The 19,800-nt window shown below is 40.7% G+C and overlaps 1 protein-coding gene across 1 annotated transcript in view; it reads right to left on the reverse strand.

Moving 5' to 3' along the window:
* The window catches only part of LOC149723762 (uncharacterized), a 57,270-nt gene that overhangs the window by 14,670 nt on the left and 22,800 nt on the right, over positions 1 to 19,800 (reverse strand). Inside the window, exons 35-57 of the mRNA XM_089893443.1 lie at positions 14,019 to 14,218; positions 12,929 to 13,114; positions 11,507 to 11,674; positions 11,265 to 11,451; positions 7,828 to 11,184; positions 6,342 to 7,772; positions 5,994 to 6,292; positions 5,537 to 5,942; positions 5,164 to 5,486; positions 4,786 to 5,022; positions 4,522 to 4,732; positions 3,763 to 4,412; positions 3,607 to 3,704; positions 3,362 to 3,554; positions 3,187 to 3,303; positions 2,627 to 3,131; positions 2,219 to 2,574; positions 970 to 2,164; positions 721 to 911; positions 466 to 667; positions 354 to 412; positions 262 to 304; positions 42 to 207 (exon numbers count right to left, since the gene is read on the reverse strand). Coding sequence (XP_089749569.1) covers positions 42 to 207; positions 262 to 304; positions 354 to 412; positions 466 to 667; positions 721 to 911; positions 970 to 2,164; positions 2,219 to 2,574; positions 2,627 to 3,131; positions 3,187 to 3,303; positions 3,362 to 3,554; positions 3,607 to 3,704; positions 3,763 to 4,412; positions 4,522 to 4,732; positions 4,786 to 5,022; positions 5,164 to 5,486; positions 5,537 to 5,942; positions 5,994 to 6,292; positions 6,342 to 7,772; positions 7,828 to 11,184; positions 11,265 to 11,451; positions 11,507 to 11,674; positions 12,929 to 13,114; positions 14,019 to 14,218 — 10,780 coding nt within the window. The remainder of the gene's footprint in view (positions 1 to 41; positions 208 to 261; positions 305 to 353; positions 413 to 465; positions 668 to 720; positions 912 to 969; positions 2,165 to 2,218; positions 2,575 to 2,626; positions 3,132 to 3,186; positions 3,304 to 3,361; positions 3,555 to 3,606; positions 3,705 to 3,762; positions 4,413 to 4,521; positions 4,733 to 4,785; positions 5,023 to 5,163; positions 5,487 to 5,536; positions 5,943 to 5,993; positions 6,293 to 6,341; positions 7,773 to 7,827; positions 11,185 to 11,264; positions 11,452 to 11,506; positions 11,675 to 12,928; positions 13,115 to 14,018; positions 14,219 to 19,800) is intronic.

The following is a 19,800-nucleotide window of genomic DNA, read 5'->3' on the forward strand; positions in this document are numbered from 1 at the left end:
AACTTTACTCAACGTGCTTAAAAAGTTAGAATCCAACATACCTTAAACCATCATACACGCATGGACATTGTTCCTGTTTAATGCATTTATCCCCATCCTGTAATGTACCTTCAGGGCAGAAACATCCAACCAAGCACCCATTATTACATGGTTGTCCACATGTGTTATTACATCCACAATAACTCGCCTCCAGCGGCGGCAAACAAACTAGAAATATTGAAATTTAAATTTAAACTTAGCACGAAACCAATGTTGACTCACCGATGGGAGCGGTCGAGGTTTTCCGACTCGTTTCAACAGGAATCTGTGAATTATTAAATTAGCATAAATATAAATAAACCTATTTCACCTACAGTTGCTGTTTCCACGATGGTTCTTGTTGTTGTAGATAGAAGTTCCTCAGTTGTTTGAACTAAATTAAATTAATCATCAGTTTTAATGGAATATACAAACACAATGGTTCACCTGGTTTTGATGTTGTTGTGATGATTTGTGTTGATTGTTTAAAACATTTGCAGCAAGAATCAGAATTAAACATGAATATACCACCAGCCATTTCACACATAGTTCGTGTGATAGGACATGATTTAGCGCAGACAATACCTTCATCCGTGCAAATACATTCATCACAACTTACATTGCTATAATTTGGAACAATTTGTCCAAACTAAAATAAAGGTAAATGAAGTTAGTGTTTCTATTTTATATTTGTCTTTCTACCTTATAAAGTTTGTCATCATGGTAACATGGACATTGCTCAACTTTGATGCATTCCCCATCATGTTCAACCATACCATTCTCACAAACACATCCAGCCTTACAGTCTGAACCACTTGGACATTGGTTGCTCAATACACCAGAGCATGTGCTGTAGCATGGGCATGGATGGAATATTTGCCCACCAACACAAACTGAAAATTTCAGCAACTTTAATATTACTTTTTTTCTGTATTTCACCTCATACTTTACCAGGAGGGGTGGTTGCCCCGGCAACTGGGGGGGTGGTTGCCTCGGCAACTGAGGGGGTGGTTGCCTCGGCAACTGGGGCGGTGGTTGCCCCGGCAACTGGGGCGGTAGTTGTCCCGGCAACTGGGGTAGTAGTTGTTCCGGCAACTGCGGTAGTGGTTGCCCTGGCAACTGGGGTAGTGGTTGCCCCGGCAACTGGGGTAGTGGTTGCCCCGGCAACTGGGGTAGTGGTTGCCCTGGCAACTGGGGTAGTGGTTGCCCCGGCAACTGGGGCGGTGGTTGCCCCGGCAACTGGGGTGGTGGTTGTTCCGGCAACTGGGGCGGTGGTTGCCCCGGCAACTGGGGCGGTGGTTGCCCTGGCAACTGGGGTGGTGGTTGTTCCGGCAACTGGGGTAGTGGTTGCCCCGGCAACTGGGGTAGTGGTTGCCCCGGCAACTAAGGCGGTGGTTGCCCCGGCAACTGGGGTAGTGGTTGCCCCGGCAATTGGGGCGGTGGTTGCCCCGGCAACTGGGGTGGTGGTTGCCCCGGCAACTGGGGCAGTGGTTGCCCCGGCAACTGGGGTGGTGGTTGTTCCGGCAACTGGAGTAGTGGTTGCCCCGGCAACTGGGGCGGTGGTTGCCCCGGCAACTGGGGCGGTGGTTGCCCCGGCAACTGGGGTAGTGGTTGTTCCGGCAACTGGGGCGGTAGTTGTCCCGGCAACTGGGGTAGTGGTTGTCCCGGCAACTGGGGTAGTGGTTGCCCCGGCAACTGGGGCGGTGGTTGCTCCGGCAACTGGGGTGGTGGTTGTTTTGGCAACTGGGGCGGTAGTTGCCCCGGCCCCGGCAACTGGGGCAGTGGTTGCCCCGGCAACTGGGGTGGTGGTTGTTCCGGCAACTGGGGTAGTGGTTGCCCCGGCAACTGGGGTAGTGGTTGCCCCGGCAATTGGAGTAGTGGTTGCCCCGCCAACTAGGGTGTCGGTTGCCCCGGCAACTGGGGTAGTGGTTGCCCCGGCAACTGGGGCGGTGGTTGCCCCGGCAACTGAGGTGGTGGTTGCCCCGGCAACTGGGGTAGTAGTTGCCCCAGTAACTGTGGTATCGGTTGCCCCGGCAACTGGGGTGGTGGTTGTTCCGGCAACTGGGGTTGTGGTAGTGGGGCAAGTAGGGTAAGTCCCACAACGACCGTTCACTCGATCCATATTAGGATCCGAACAGGAACATTCCTGTTAATACCATGTTTATTACGTCATAATGGTTATTGTGCGTTGACTACTTACATCGATACTGCATCCCCAATGAGGCAAACAGTTTCCAATATCATTACATCCCATGGTACAATTACATTCATTCGAACATATGTTAGGGGGTAATGTTATTGGAGCTAAAGTTGTAGCACTTGGTTCAACTGTGGTTCGATTTCCTCCATCAATTATTTCACTCGTTGTTTGTTCAGTTATGCCGACTGTTGTCCATTCAGGCAAACATTGAACAGATTCAACAAGGAAAGCACATCTGCCACGAACTTTAAGGGTTCCTTTGTTACATGAACATCGGTAGGGACAATCTGATAATATTGGACATTTTGATTCGTCCCGGTCACATCCAAACATGCAGTAACACGTGAGGTTGCATTCTGTGGAGAAAATATTGTTAAGTAATTAACAACATTATAATAAAAAAAGTACTTGGCACTGGTTCTTTTGTTGTCGACTGGACACCAGATGTTGTTGGCTGGAAACCGGATGTTGTTGGCTGGAAACCGGATGTTGTTGGCTGGGAACCAGATGTTGTTGGCTGGAAACCGGATGTTGTTGGCTGGAAACCAGATGTTGTTGGCTGGAAACTGGATGTTGTTGGCTGGAAACCAGATGTTGTTGGCTGGAAACCGGATGTTGTTGGCTGGAAACCAGATGTTGTTGGCTGGGAACCAGATGTTGTTGGCTGGAAACCAGATGTTGTTGGCTGGAAACTGGATGTTGTTGGCTGGAAACCAGATGTTGTTGGCTGGAAACCGGATGTTGTTGGCTGGAAACCAGATGTTGTTGGCTGGAAACCGGATGTTGTTGGCTGGAAACCAGATGTTGTTGGCTGGAAACCGGATGTTGTTGGCTGGAAACCGGATGTTGTTGGCTGGGAACCGGATGTTGTGGTCTGGATTGAAACACATTCTGGACAACACTTATCAGGCAACTGTTAAAATATGATGATTAAAAATTAAATTTGTTTCTAATATATAAGAACTCACCATTTGAACCACATGTCCTACAGAACATATTGGGTAAATACAATCAGGTTGGTGGCAATATATTAAACCTCCTCTACAAGTGCATTGACTGCAACCATCTTGCCATTCTTGGTTGGGCTGTAAACAACAATGGTTATCGTTTAGTATTTTACTCACCCCATATATTATTACAAACCTGGTATATAGTTTCATTGACTCTGCATAAACAATCACCTTCAACAACACAATCTACACCATCATACATAGTGTTGGGTGGACAAGCACATGTTGGATTACAATCTACGTTATCTGTGCATGAACGTAGATATGGACAAACAGATGAACAATCAGGCTGGCATTCATAATAAACAAAGGGTTCTGTGCAAACTCTGCAACAATAAATTTGTTTATGACATCACAATGATCACACACTCATTTTACTTTGTTGTTATTGTCGTTGTTGTCGTAGTGAACGGGACGCATGAACAACATCCATTGGTTTGTTCTGTGAAATATCCTTCGCCACAATTGCAATTAACCTGGACATAAACATCTTGTAAACCAATCTAGCATAAACATCTGAAAGTCAACACTCACCAAACATGGGGGTAAAGTTGTTTGTGGGTTGTTTGATGTTGAAGGTATAGATACAACATGAAGAGTTGTCTTAGACGGATGAACTGTCGTTGTAACCAAACCTGTGGTCGCCCCAACTTTCGTTGTTTGTTCTTCAGTTACTTTACCACCAACTGTTGTTGTAATGGTGGTGGGTGCAGTTGTTGCTAGGGGTATTGTTGCTACGGGTGTTGTGATGGTTGTTTTTAAACATCCGTGAAACTCAACCCTTAAACTTATTTCTTGTTCATTATTCCCACGAATTGGTAGTATTCTAACAACTTTGGCTAAGATTGGTTGAGTTAGAACGTTCTCGTGGATTGTTGAATGATCTTGGTTGCCTTGGAAGAGGGTTACCACTTCAATGAATTTATTTTCAATGAGGTATTGTAATTTATAGTTTGGAACAAAGTTGCCGTCCACTCCCCCTTGGGTGAGAACCGAAGTTATTTGGACAAGATTGTCGAAATGGACTTCCAAATATGGAGATGGATCTTCAAGTAATGGGGACCAAGATCTTTCGTTTGATATTCGAGCAAAACGAGCTTCGCTGCCAACTTTGTGAGTTGATGATACAATAGATGAATCTGGGATCACGTGATCTTCCATTCCCATCGGTTTAACGCAAATTGCTGGGGAATATTTGTTTAAATTTAATAAACAAAGCAAATATTTGAGAGTTAATGTAATTGAAACAAACAAGATCAATCCAGTATTTGGGTGAAACATCAACCAAAATACCTGCTGTTGTTGATCCAACTAATGGTGTGTTTAGTGTTGTGGTCATGACAGATGTATATGGGGTTGGTGCGTTGCTGGTTGATGTCATTGTGCGGGTTGTTGTTTCACTTAAAGTAGAAGATGCGATGGTAGTCGTTACAACTTTGGTAGTGATGCTTGGGTGGTCATTCCTGGTGGTGCTGATCTCGTATAATGTTGATGTTGAATCAACCTAAGTGGAAATATTATGAATCATCTGAAACGTCAAGATGAGATACCACTTACAATGTTTGTAGTTGGTATGACGGTTGTGAACACATGCCCTCCACTACTTGTGGTTGAAACTGTCTTCACAGTTGTTATGTCCGTTACTTTAAAACAACCAATCAAATCAACCCTAAGTGCTGGGGATTTCCCTCCTACCCATGTACGGGGAATCACCCTAATAGCGAATACATCATCCAAAGCGTGGGGGAACACGTTAATGACAGCGGTCCTGTCGTTTGCGTTCGCTTCAAACACCTGGAACAAACAACTATCAGATAGAGCAATAAATGTAACATAATATTTATTTATCTCTTGAAATACAGCAGCGAAGAATAAATTAAATAAACCAACACAGAATGGAAATAAGCAATAAAAAGAGTCACTGGGTAAACATACCATTGGTGAATGTGAATTCATTTCTTGGACAAACTCCCAATTCCTATCCAACGTTTTTGGTTGAACAGTATACTGAACAAAGACAGAAGTGCTCCACTTCCCGACATTAATGCTTCCTTGTGTTAGTAGCTGCATCACTGTCACAGGGCTCATGAAGTCAACTTGAACATAAGGACGTTTATCATTAATATCTGCCTCCCATGTGTTTAACTCCAACACTGAGGTTGCTTCAGGGTTGATTGCGACTTGGAAATCAACTTTGGCGTTTGTTGCAACATCACTGTTGGTTGATGCAGAGTAAACAGAGGTTGGAATCGGCACGCCTGCATACAATAATTTAACACAAAAAACTAACATCACTTAACAATGCTACCTTTATACTGAGTGAGTACAATCATCTCGTCTTCACATTTTTCCACAGTTGTCGTTGTTTCAGGGTTCGTAGCTTTAGTTGTTGAAACCTCAACCAACTTTTCAGTTGTCACAGAAGTTGTAGTTGCTATGTTTGTGCTTACTGGAACCAACGGTGTTGTTGTTGTCGTTGTTGTTGTTTCTGTTGTTGTTTGATTGCCACCAGATACTGGAGTAGTTGAAACAACAACAACAACAGTGGTGTCAACAACCATGGGTGTGGTGGATTCCGCGCACCCACGAACCTCAATATTAAGCCCAACCTCAACTAAAGAGTTGATTGGATATAATCGAAGTATCTTCACTTTCATTGGTTCATTCAAAATATTTTCAGCCAATGACGTATCATCTGTATTTCCTTCAAATACCTAAACACGAGAAAATTAATTTCAAAAAAACATTTTATTGATTCAAAATACCTTTGTTGCTTCTATGGAGTCATCATTTATTACATCATCGAGTTTATCAATGGTAGTTTTTGACGTCATCAATGTGAATTGTTCGACATAACCTCCATTGTCATCACCCTTTGTTACCAATGAAGTCATAATGACTGGAGTTGTAAACATGATTTGCAAATAAGGTTTGTTGTCACCCACGGTTGGTGCCCACGAACCAGGAACATTCAGCGAGGATTTAAAACTTTCTCGATCCTTCTCGTGCGATGATGATGAATAGGATTCAACAAAATATTCAGTCATTGGTTCGTTGCAAATCCCTGCAAATATATGAGTAAATTCAAGATAAACATGAAGTGCAAACTAAACCTGTTGAAACATCGGCTGTTGTTGTTGTTGTTGTTGATATTATGGGAGAAGTTTGAACAACTTCATGCGTTGTTACAGGGTTGGATGGTGATGTCATAATGGTGGATGATGATGGTGTTGATGACGCTCTAACAGGTGTTGATTGTGATGTCATATTTCCAACAGGAACCGAAGTCACGAAAGTTGTCGTAGGTGCAACGTATTTGGTGGTTGTCACTTCGGCGTCGGTTGTCATGACGACTTCCTCTGTTGTTTCCATGACAACAGTCGTTAATGTTTCACCCATTAAACACCCAGTGAGATCGAACCGAAGGGCCGGCTCTTTGTTCCAAGATATCGGTTTGATACGGATTGATGACGTCATCACAGGTTCTATTAACGTGTTCATAACAACGCTTGTTACGTCATAGTTAGCAGAGAACAAAAGCGAATTATCCGAGGATAAAGCTGGTTCCCATCCCCCACCATTACGAAGATAATCTACGTAATAATCGGTCACATACATATCTGAACCACCACCTTGTGTAATAATTCCATGAACATAAACCACGTCATTAAAATCAACTTGTATCCAAACACCCCCACTTTGTTGGTTGTCAACGCTTGCTATCCAAGGAGTTGGAGAGTTAAGCTTACCCCCCACACCCAATGGTTGGTTACTCGAAGCTGATAATCGGGGTCCACCAATATTCTTAGTTGCTTTCCATTCAAGGCCCATATTCTCATCGCATGTTGTGGGTTGGGTGGCATGAACGTTGGTTGTGGGTTGAGATATGCTGGTAGATTTCACCACTGTTGTTGTTGCTGTTGTTGATGATGGGTAACTTGTTGATGGTTCGATTGGTGATGTGGTTTCACTGATGATCGTTGTCGTCTCTTTGGTTGATGCCATGGTTGCTATCTCGGGTGTTGTTGTTATTTCTATGGTTGTCATTGATGTTTCCACGGTGACGGGGATAGTTGTGAGCGACAATGGATTGCAACCAACCAGTTCAATGTTCAAACTCATCGGCTTGCCATTCGTCCTGATAGGAAAGATTCTGATGGTGTTCATGTCTGTCGGGGATATCACATTCACTTTAACGTTTTGATCATCTCTGTTTCCAGAGAAAACTTTAGGAACTTGTTTGTTAAAGCTTCCTTCTGGGGAATCCATTTGGATTGTTTCTTCAATGAAAACCAAACCATCTTTATTTGAATATTTGATCATAAAGTTTGGAACAAACTCGCCGTTACCCCCTTGTGTCCGAATGTGGGTGATTGTTAGAAGGGTTGGAAAGATTATTTCAAGGTAAGGCTCAACATCGTCATCAAGTGGAGACCATGATGACTCATCCCCAAACCTGGAGGCGAAAGCTTCACGACCAACTTTGTGGGAACTTGCTGACATTTGGTCTGCTTCATGAGGTGTCATATCATCATCACAAATACCTGGAGAAACATTAAAGTTATTCAAGGAAGTTAAATCTTGAAAACAACAATTTACCTCGAGTTGTATAAACTGTAGTTGACTGTTTGTTTGTAGTTGTTGTTTGTAAAGCCATGGTGGTCGTTTGAGATGGCCCGCCGGCGCTGGTGGTCGTTTGGGATGGCCCGCCGGCGCTGGTGGTCGTTTGGGATGGCCCGCCGGCGCTGGTGGTCGTTTGGGGTGGCCCGCCGACGCCGGTGGTGGTTTGGGATGGTTCGCCTACACTGGTGGTCGTTTGGAATGGCCCGCCGACGCCGGTGGTGGTTTGGGATGGTTCTCCTACACTGGTGGTCGTTTGGGATGGCCCGCCGGCGCTGGTTGTCGTTTGGGATGGTTCGCCTACACTGGTGGTCGTTTGGGATGGCCCGCCAACACCGGTGGTCGTTTGGGATGGCCCGCCCGCGCTGGTGGTCGTTTGGAATGGTCCGCCAACACCGGTGGTCGTTTGGGATGGCCCGCCGACGCTGGTGGTCGTTTGGGATGGCCCGCCGGCGCTGGTGGTCGTTTGGGATGGCCCGCCGGCGCTGGTGGTCGTTTGGGATGGCCCGGCGGCGGTGGTGGTCGTTTGGGATGGCCCGCCGGCGCTGGTGGTCGTTTGGGATGGCCCGCCAACACCGGTGGTCGTTTGGGATGGCCCGCCCGCGCTGGTGGTCGTTTGGAATGGTCCGCCAACACCAGTGGTCGTTTGGGATGGCCCGCCGACGCTGGTGGTCGTTTGGGATGGCCCGGCGGCGGTGGTGGTCGTTTGGGATGGCCCGCCGGCGCTGGTGGTCGTTTGGGATAGTCCGTCAACACCGGTGGTCGTTTGGGATGGTTCGCCTACACTGGTGGTCGTTTGGGATGGCCCGCCGGCGCTGGTGGTCGTTTGGGATGGTTCGCCTACACTGGTGGTCGTTTGGGATGGCCCGCCAACACCGGTGGTCGTTTGGGATGGCCCGCCAACACCAGTGGTCGTTTGGGATGGCCCGCCCGCGCTGTTGGTCGTTTGGGATGGCCCGCCAACACCGGTGGTCGTTTGGGATGGCCCGTCAACACCAGTGGTCGTTTGGGATGGCCCGCCGGCGCTGGTGGTCGTTTGGGATGGTTCGCCTACACTGGTGGTCGTTTGGGATGGCCCGCCGGCGCTGGTGGTCGTTTGGGATGGTTCGCCTACACTGGTGGTCGTTTGGGATGGCCCGCCAACACCGGTGGTCGTTTGGGATGGCCCGCCAACACCAGTGGTCGTTTGGGATGGCCCGCCCGCGCTGGTGGTCGTTTGGAATGGTCCGCCAACACCGGTGGTCGTTTGGGATGGCCCGCCGACGCTGGTGGTCGTTTGGGATGGCCCGCCGACGCTGGTGGTCGTTTGGGATGGCCCGCCGGCGCTGGTGGTCGTTTGGGATGGTCCGCCTACACTGGTGGTCGTTTGGGATGGCCCGCCGGCGCTGGTGGTCGTTTGGGATGGTTCGCCTACACTGGTGGTCGTTTGGGATGGCCCGCCGGCGCTGGTGGTCGTTTGGGATGGCCCGCCTACACTGGTGGTCGTTTGGGTTGGCCCACCGACGCTGGTGGTCGTTTGGGATGGTTCGCCTACACTGGGGGTCGTTTGGGATGGCCCGCCGTCGCTGGTGGTCGTTTGGGATGGCCCGCCAACACCGGTGGTCGTTTGGGATGGCCCGCCCGCGCTGGTGGTCGTTTGGAATGGTCCGCCAACACCAGTGGTCGTTTGGGATGGCCCGCCGACGCTGGTGGTCGTTTGGGATGGCCCGGCGGCGGTGGTGGTCGTTTGGGATGGCCCGCCGGCGCTGGTGGTCGTTTGGGATAGTCCGTCAACACCGGTGGTCGTTTGGGATGGCCCGCCGACGCTGGTGGTCGTTTGGGATGGCCCGCCGACACTTGTGGTCGTTTGGGATGGCCCGCCGACGCTGGTGGTCGTTTGGGATGGTCTTGTTGTAAACTTGGAAAAGATTGTGGTAGGAATTGATGGCGGTGGAGTAGGTGGAGGGGTTGTTATTAATCCAGGTTTCGTTGTTTCATGGGTTGTTGTTTTATGGGTTGTTGGTGCTTCAGTGGTAACTTCGGTGGTGACACTCTTGGAAGTGGTGGTAGTCACAACTTTGTAACAACCTCTAACCTCTAGTTGAAGGGAAGAAAATTGGTTCCATGTTTGTGGGTTTACCTTCAATGAAGTTACCAGGCTTAATGGGGTTGGTAGTTTGATTATGCTTTGTGAAGATGAATCTTTAACGAAATGCTTCACATTCTCTTCATTGTCATCCACAGTTATCCAAGTAACTCCTTCATTCGTTGAATATTGTAAGGTAAAAGTTGAAACATACGATCCATCAAGTACAGATCCTTGCAAAACAATGGATGTTACGAACACTGGTTGTTTAAACACCACAACAACCCATGGATTTGTATCTTCAACACTTGGTTTCCACACCACTGGTACGTTGTCTTCATCAACATAGTTCAATCTTACACTCTCGCTTTGTTCATGGTTGCTCGACACTTGTATATTTGGCCCAATTATTTCAGGTGAATAAGCCAATCCCATCGGTTCATCGCATACTCCTGGTGGAACACCTGTTGTTGTCAAAGCTGATGTTTCCATTTCATTTGTTACAACCACTGTTGTTGTTCTTACTGGAGCAGTTACACTCGTGGTTGTTGTTGCCTCATTAGTTTGGATCGGGGTGACAACAGTTGTTGTTGTTGTGACTTTGTTCACAGTTTGATTCGAAACTTCTGTTGGGCTTATAGTGGTTGGTTGCGTGATAGTTGTATCAATGGGTTGGGTAACAGTGGTGACTTGTTGCTTGGTTGTTTCAATGGTCACAGGGGTAGTGGGTTCGGATCCCACCAAACACCCACGAACCTCAAGCCTTAAACTGACCTTTGCGTCGGGTGTTGTTTTGATTGGGTAGATCCTTATTACCATGGCAACTAGGGGGATGGGGAATGGATGTTGTGTCACTGTGACGTCATCAGTGTTTCCATCAAACAATTCAACTTCGTCATTGTTGATTATCACGTCAGTTAGCTCATTGGCATCACTTGGGGAAGTTTGAAGTGAAAACTTTGAAACAAACTGCCCGTTGCCGCCACCTTGTGTAATGAGAGATGTTATTTTGATAAGTGATGGAAATATGATTTCTATGTAAGGAGTGACGTCATCATCGTTAGGTGACCATGACGATGATCGATTGTTTGTCATTATGACGTCATCAGGGCTTTGGTTTGGTTTGGATGAAGACGCAGTAATTCCGTTGTCACGAGCAACCTCTTCCAAATCCATGGGTTCATCACAAAGTTGAATCGTTGTGTCTTCCATGGTTGTCGTTGTCATTACCGAGGTGGACCGATATACCTTCGATGTGGTTGAGGACTCACCTGTAATAAAGTTCCCTGTTATCTACAAAAGTATTCAGTAGCAAGCGACGGCACTATCGAGCTACGCCAGGTACACTTACCAGTAGTTGCGTTAATTGCTGGAATATTTGTTGTTTCCATGAAAGTTGTTGTTGTTTCTGGTTCAACATTTGTTGATTGTTGCGTCACAGTATCTGTTGTTCCATATGGTGATGTCACAATGATGGTGGTTTCAGTTGGTTGCACATGCTTGGTTGTTTTCACCTCGGTAACACCGGGTGTGGTCGACTGATTTTTTTAGGAATATTTAGTTACATTCAAACAAATATTCATTAAAACTTACAGGTTCGCTTGTTGATAAATAAACCACGGTGGTCGTTGTCGTTTCAACAGTCGCTGTTTCAACTTCTCTGAAACATCCGATCACATCCAACTTTAACATAATATGCTGATGCCAAGCTAATGCTATAACACGCACCGCTGAGGTTTCCAAAGCAAATGGAAGATTTACCTTAAAATGTGGGATTACTCACAATCACATGATTATTACTCACAATCACATGATTATTACTCACAATCACATGATTATCACCCACAATCACATGATTATTACTCACAATCACATGATTATTACTCACAATCACATGATTATTACTCACAATCACATGATTATTACTCACAATCACATGATTATTACTCACAATCACATGATTATTACTCACAATCACATGATTATTACCCACAATCACATGATTATTACCCACAATCACATGATTATTACTCACAATCACATGATTATTACCCACAATCACATGATTATTACTCACAGTCACATGATTATTACTCACAATCACATGATTATTACCCACAATCACATGATTATCACTCACAATCATATGATTATTACCCACAATCACATGATTATTACTCACAATCACATGATTATTACTCACAATCACATGATTATTACTCACAATCACATGATTATTACTCACAATCACATGATTATTACTCACAATCACATGATTATCACTCACAATCACATGATTATTACTCACAATCACATGATTATTACTCACAATCACATGATTATTACTCACAATCACATGATTATTACCCACAATCACATGATTATTACTCACAATCACATGATTATTACCCACAATCACATGATTATCACTCACAATCATATGATTATTACTCACAATCACATGATTATTACTCACAATCACATGATTATTACTCACAATCACATGATTATTACCCACAATCACATGATTATTACTCACAATCACATGATTATTACTCACAATCACATGATTATTACTCACAATCACATGATTATTACTCACAATCACATGATTATTACTCACAATCACATGATTATTACTCACAATCACATGATTATTACTCACAATCACATGATTATTACTCACAATCACATGATTATTACTCACAATCACATGATTATTACTCACAATCACATGATTATTACTCACAATCACATGATTATTACTCACAATCACATGATTATCACTCACAATCATATGATTATTACTCACAATCACATGATTATTACCCACAATCACATGATTATTACTCACAATCACATGATTATTACTCACAATCACATGATTATCACTCACAATCACATGATTATTACTCACAATCACATGATTATTACTCACAATCACATGATTATTACTCACAATCACATGATTATCACTCACAATCACATGATTATTACTCACAATCATACAATTACCTCTATAATATTTTCATTGTCCGAATTCCCTCTAAACACAAGAGGGTTATGAGAAAGGCCAGCAGCGTCAACTTCCATCCATTCCTCGCCATCTTTACTGCTTTGGATGGAAAACTTTGACACCCACCCCTCAGTTCCACCTTGCAGCAATAATGACACCACCACCACAGGTTGTTTGAAGTCAACCTATGTGAAACTTTGTTGATCAACCAACACATTAAGCTTTAATTGTTAACCCTGATGAAGGCAATACAGAGGACGCCGTGGCCATTGATTAAAATTCCTATTTTTTTTTGTTTCTTGTTAAAAATCATATTTTTTTAAATAAAATGTGCAAATTAAAAAACACATTATATTTAATATATAAAATAAAAATTAGATTTAAAAACAAAATTTAAATTTTCGAAATTTATTAGAAAACATAACCTGTTATATTCTTTTTAAATCAACTTTTTGTATATACAATTAAAATATAAATTGAAAGAAAACATTAAAATATTTAATTAAAAAAAAAATTGAATCAATTCCCTTTTTACTTAAATTTTTAAATTTTAAAAAAAGTATATAATATTTATTCAAATTATTTTAAAAAATTTGATTTGTTAAAATGTACACTCGTTTGGTCATTCGACATCTATTTGACGTAGCCGGGTAGCGTTGCTATTCACATTGTTGGTACATTGTTCTATCGGTCAGAGGCTGTTCATCTTATATTTTTAATCAAAATTTTATTTTATAAACATTTTTTAAATTACATAAAAATAAATTATATTCTCCAATAAAAATACAAAAAATTTAAAAAGCACTATTTTATGGATTTTTTTTAAGTAAAAAATATTTTTTCCAAATCAAACTTTATATTTAAGACTGCCAATTGTTTTTTTAATTTTTTTTAAATTAGAAAAAGAGGTATTTTTTATATTAAAAAAAAAGAAAATAAATTTAAACAAAAATGAAAAGAAAATAAATAATAAGAAGTTTAAAACAGATATAAAAAAATGGAGTTTTTAAGTGATAACGATGGGCCACCATATATGGATTACTCCGTCACAGTTGTTTTAAATCACAATATATGACAGCAATGTTAAACCTGTAGATATTGCCCAGAGACATCCATGGCCGGTTTCCAAACCCCATCTGACCCCAATCTTCCATTATCAGGGGTTGTGTTAAAGTTGGTTGATGAAGCTGTGAATGTAGCCGTCGGTGTAATTGATGACCCTTCTTCCATCAATTCAGTACAAACCTCAGGGGTCGAAGTTTTAGTTGTGCTGCTGCTGGTTTCAATCACTGTCGTTGAGGATATAACAGGGTGTGTTAATGACGTATATTGATGTTGATATAACAGGGTGTGTTAATGACGTATATTGATGTTGAAGATATAACAGGGTGTGTTAATGACGTATATTGATGTTGAAGATATAACAGGGTGTGTTAATGACGTATATTGATGTTGATATAACAGGGTGTGTTAATGATGTATATTGATGTTGAAGATATAACAGGGTGTGTTAATGACGTATATTGATGTTGAAGATATAACAGGGTGTGTTAATGACGTATATTGATGTTGAAGATATAACAAGGTGTGTTAATGACAAATATTGATGTTGAAGATATAACAGGGTGTGTTAATGACGTATATTGATGTTGAAGATATAACAGGGTGTGTTAATGACGTATATTGATGTTGATATAACAGGGTGTGTTAATGACGTATATTGATGTTCATATAACAGGGTGTGTTAATGACGTATATTGATGTTGAAGATATAACAGGGTGTGTTAATGGCGTATATTGATGTTGAAGATATAACAGGGTGTGTTAATGACGTATATTGATGTTGAAGATATAACAGGGTGTGTTAATGACGTATATTGATGTTGATATAACAGGGTGTGTTAATGACGTATATTGATGTTGATATAACAGGGTGTGTTAATGACGTATATTGATGTTGATATAACAGGGTGTGTTAATGACGTATATTGATGTTGAAGATATAACAGGGTGTGTTAATGGCGTATATTGATGTTGATATAACAGGGTGTGTTAATGACGTATATTGATGTTGAAGATATAACAGGGTGTGTTAATGACGTATATTGATGTTGAAGATATAACAGGGTGTGTTAATGGCGTATATTGATGTTGATATAACAGGGTGTGTTAATGACGTATATTGATGTTGATATAACAGGGTGTGTTAATGACGTATATTGATGTTGATATAACAGGGTGTGTTAATGGCGTATATTGATGTTGGTATAACAGGGTGTGTTAATGACGTATATTGATGTTGATATAACAGGGTGTGTTAATGACGTATATTGATGTTGATATAACAGGGTGTGTTAATGACGTATATTGATGTTAAAGATATAACAGGGTGTGTTAATGGCGTATATTGATGTTGAAGATATAACAGGGTGTGTTAATGACGTATATTGATGTTGAAGATATAACAGGGTGTGTTAATGACGTATATTGATGTTGAAGATATAACAGGGTGTGTTAATGGCGTATATTGATGTTGATATAACAGGGTGTGTTAATGACGTATATTGATGTTGATATAACAGGGTGTGTTAATGGCGTATATTGATGTTGATATAACAGGGTGTGTTAATGGCGTATATTGATGTTGGTATAACAGGGTGTGTTAATGACGTATATTGATGTTGAAGATATAACAGGGTGTGTTAATGACGTAAATTGATGTTGAAGATATAACAGGGTGTGTTAATGACGTATATTGATGTTGAAGATATAACAGGGTGTGTTAATGACGTATATTGATGTTGAAGATATAACAGGGTGTGTTAATGACGTATATTGATGTTGATATAACAGGGTGTGTTAATGGCGTATATTGATGTTGATATAACAGGGTGTGTTAATGACGTATATTGATGTTGATATAACAGGGTGTGTTAATGACGTATATTGATGTTGAAGATATAACAGGGTGTGTTAATGACGTATATTGATGTTGATATAACAGGGTGTGTTAATGACGTATATTGATGTTGAAGATATAACAGGGTGTGTTAATGACGTATATTGATGTTGATATAACAGGGTGTGTTAATGACGTATATTGATGTTGAAGATATAACAGGGTGTGTTAATGACGTATATTGATGTTGAAGATATAACAGGGTGTGTTAATGACGTATATTGATGTTGATATAACAGGGTGTGTTAATGACGTATATTGATGTTGATATAACAGGGTGTGTTAATGGCGTATATTGATGTTGAAGATATAACAGGGTGTGTTAATGACGTATATTGATGTTGAAGGTATAACAGGGTGTGTTAATGACGTATATTGATGTTGATATAACAGGGTGTGTTAATGACGTATATTGATGTTGAAGATATAACAGGGTGTGTTAATGACGTATATTGATGTTGATATAACAGGGTGTGTTAATGACGTATATTGATGTTGATATAACAGGGTGTGTTAATGACTTATATTGATGTTGATATAACAGGGTGTGTTAATGACATATATTGATGTTGAAGATATAACAGGGTGTGTTAATGACGTATATTGATGTTGAAGATATAACAGGGTGTGTTAATGACGTATATTGATGTTGATATAACAGGGTGTGTTAATGACGTATATTGATGTTGAAGATATAACAGGGTGTGTTAATGACGTATATTGATGTTGGTATAACAGGGTGTGTTAATGACGTATATTGATGTTGAAGATATAACAGGGTGTGTTAATGACGTATATTGATGTTGATATAACAGGGTGTGTTAATGACGTATATTGATGTTGAAGATATAACAGGGTGTGTTAATGACGTATATTGATGTTGATATAACAGGGTGTGTTAATGACGTATATTGATGTTGAAGATATAACAGGGTGTGTTAATGACGTATATTGATGTTGGTATAACAGGGTGTGTTAATGACGTATATTGATGTTGATATAACAGGGTGTGTTAATGACGTATATTGATGTTGGTATAACAGGGTGTGTTAATGACGTATATTGATGTTGATATAACAGGGTGTGTTAATGACGTATATTGATGTTGATATAACAGGGTGTGTTAATGACGTATATTGATGTTGAAGATATAACAGGGTGTGTTAATGACGTATATTGATGTTGGTATAACAGGGTGTGTTAATGACGTATATTGATGTTGAAGATATAACAGGGTGTGTTAATGACGTATATTGATGTTGATATAACAGGGTGTGTTAATGACGTATATTGATGTTGAAGATATAACAGGGTGTGTTAATGACGTATATTGATGTTGATATAACAGGGTGTGTTAATGACGTATATTGATGTTGAAGATATAACAGGGTGTGTTAATGACGTATATTGATGTTGAAGATATAACAGGGTGTGTTAATGACGTATATTGATGTTGATATAACAGGGTGTGTTAATGACGTATATTGATGTTGAAGATATAACAGGGTGTGTTAATGACGTATATTGATGTTGATATAACAGGGTGTGTTAATGACGTATATTGATGTTGAAGATATAACAGGGTGTGTTAATGACGTATATTGATGTTGAAGATATAACAGGGTGTGTTAATGGCGTATATTGATGTTGATATAACAGGGTGTGTTAATGACGTATATTGATGTTGAAGATATAACAGGGTGTGTTAATGACGTATATTGATGTTGATATAACAGGGTGTGTTAATGGCGTATATTGATGTTGATATAACAGGGTGTGTTAATGACGTATATTGATGTTGAAGATATAACAGGGTGTGTTAATGACGTATATTGATGTTGATATAACAGGGTGTGTTAATGACGTATATTGATGTTGAAGATATAACAGGGTGTGTTAATGACGTATATTGATGTTGATATAACAGGGTGTGTTAATGACGTATATTGATGTTGAAGATATAACAGGGTGTGTTAATGACGTATATTGATGTTGATATAACAGGGTGTGTTAATGACGTATATTGATGTTGAAGATATAACAGGGTGTGTTAATGACGTATATTGATGTTCATATAACAGGGTGTGTTAATGACGTATATTGATGTTGAAGATATAACAGGGTGTGTTAATGACGTATATTGATGTTGATATAACAGGGTGTGTTAATGACGTATATTGATGTTGAAGATATAACAGGGTGTGTTAATGACGTATATTGATGTTGAAGATATAACAGGGTGTGTTAATGACGTATATTGATGTTGATATAACAGGGTGTGTTAATGGCGTATATTGATGTTGAAGATATAACAGGGTGTGTTAATGACGTATATTGATGTTGAAGATATAACAGGGTGTGTTAATGACGTATATTGATGTTGAAGATATAACAGGGTGTGTTAATGGCGTATATTGATGTTGATATAACAGGGTGTGTTAATGACGTATATTGATGTTGATATAACAGGGTGTGTTAATGGCGTATATTGATGTTGAAGATATAACAGGGTGTGTTAATGACGTATATTGATGTTGAAGATATAACAGGGTGTGTTAATGACGTATATTGATGTTGATATAACAGGGTGTGTTAATGGCGTATATTGATGTTGAAGATATAACAGGGTGTGTTAATGACGTATATTGATGTTGATATAACAGGGTGTGTTAATGACGTATATTGATGTTGATATAACAGGGTGTGTTAATGACGTATATTGATGTTGAAGATATAACAGGGTGTGTTAATGACGTATATTGATGTTGATATAACAGGGTGTGTTAATGGCGTATATTGATGTTGAAGATATAACAGGGTGTGTTAATGACGTATATTGATGTTGATATAACAGGGTGTGTTAATGGCGTATATTGATGTTGAAGATATAACAGGGTGTGTTAATGACGTATATTGATGTTGAAGATATAACAGGGTGTGTTAATGACGTATATTGATGTTGATATAACAGGGTGTGTTAATGGCGTATATTGATGTTGAAGATATAACAGGGTGTGTTAATGACGTATATTGATGTTGAAGATATAACAGGGTGTGTTAATGACGTATATTGATGTTGATATAACAGGGTGTGTTAATGGCGTATATTGATGTTGAAGATATAACAGGGTGTGTTAATGACGTATATTGATGTTGATATAACAGGGTGTGTTAATGGCGTATATTGATGTTGAAGATATAACAGGGTGTGTTAATGACGTATATTGATGTTGAAGATATAACAGGGTGTGTTAATGACGTATATTGATGTTGATATAACAGGGTGTGTTAATGGCGTATATTGATGTTGAAGATATAACAGGGTGTGTTAATGACGTATATTGATGTTGATATAACAGGGTGTGTTAATGACGTATATTGATGTTGATATAACAGGGTGTGTTAATGACGTATATTGATGTTGAAGATATAACAGGGCGTGTTAATGACGTATATTGATGTTGATATAACAGGGTGTGTTAATGACGTATATTGATGTTGAAGATATAACAGGGTGTGTTAATGACGTATATTGATGTTGATATAACAGGGTGTGTTAATGACGTATATTGATGTTGAAGATATAACAGGGTGTGTTAATGACGTATATTGATGTTGAAGATATAACAGGGTGTGTTAATGGCGTATATTGATGTTGATATAACAGGGTGTGTTAATGACGTATATTGATGTTGAAGATATAACAGGGTGTGTTAATGACGTATATTGATGTTGATATAACAGGGTGTGTTAATGGCGTATATTGATGTTGATATAACAGGGTGTGTTAATGACGTATATTGATGTTGAAGATATAACAGGGTGTTTAATGACGTATATTGATGTTGATATAACAGGGTGTGTTAATGACGTATATTGATGTTGAAGATATAACAGGGTGTGTTAATGACG

This window comes from Ciona robusta, unplaced genomic scaffold (genome assembly GCF_009617815.1).
Source record: "Ciona robusta unplaced genomic scaffold, ASM961781v2 AP042743.1".
Classification (NCBI taxonomy): Eukaryota; Metazoa; Chordata; class Ascidiacea; order Phlebobranchia; family Cionidae; genus Ciona; species Ciona robusta.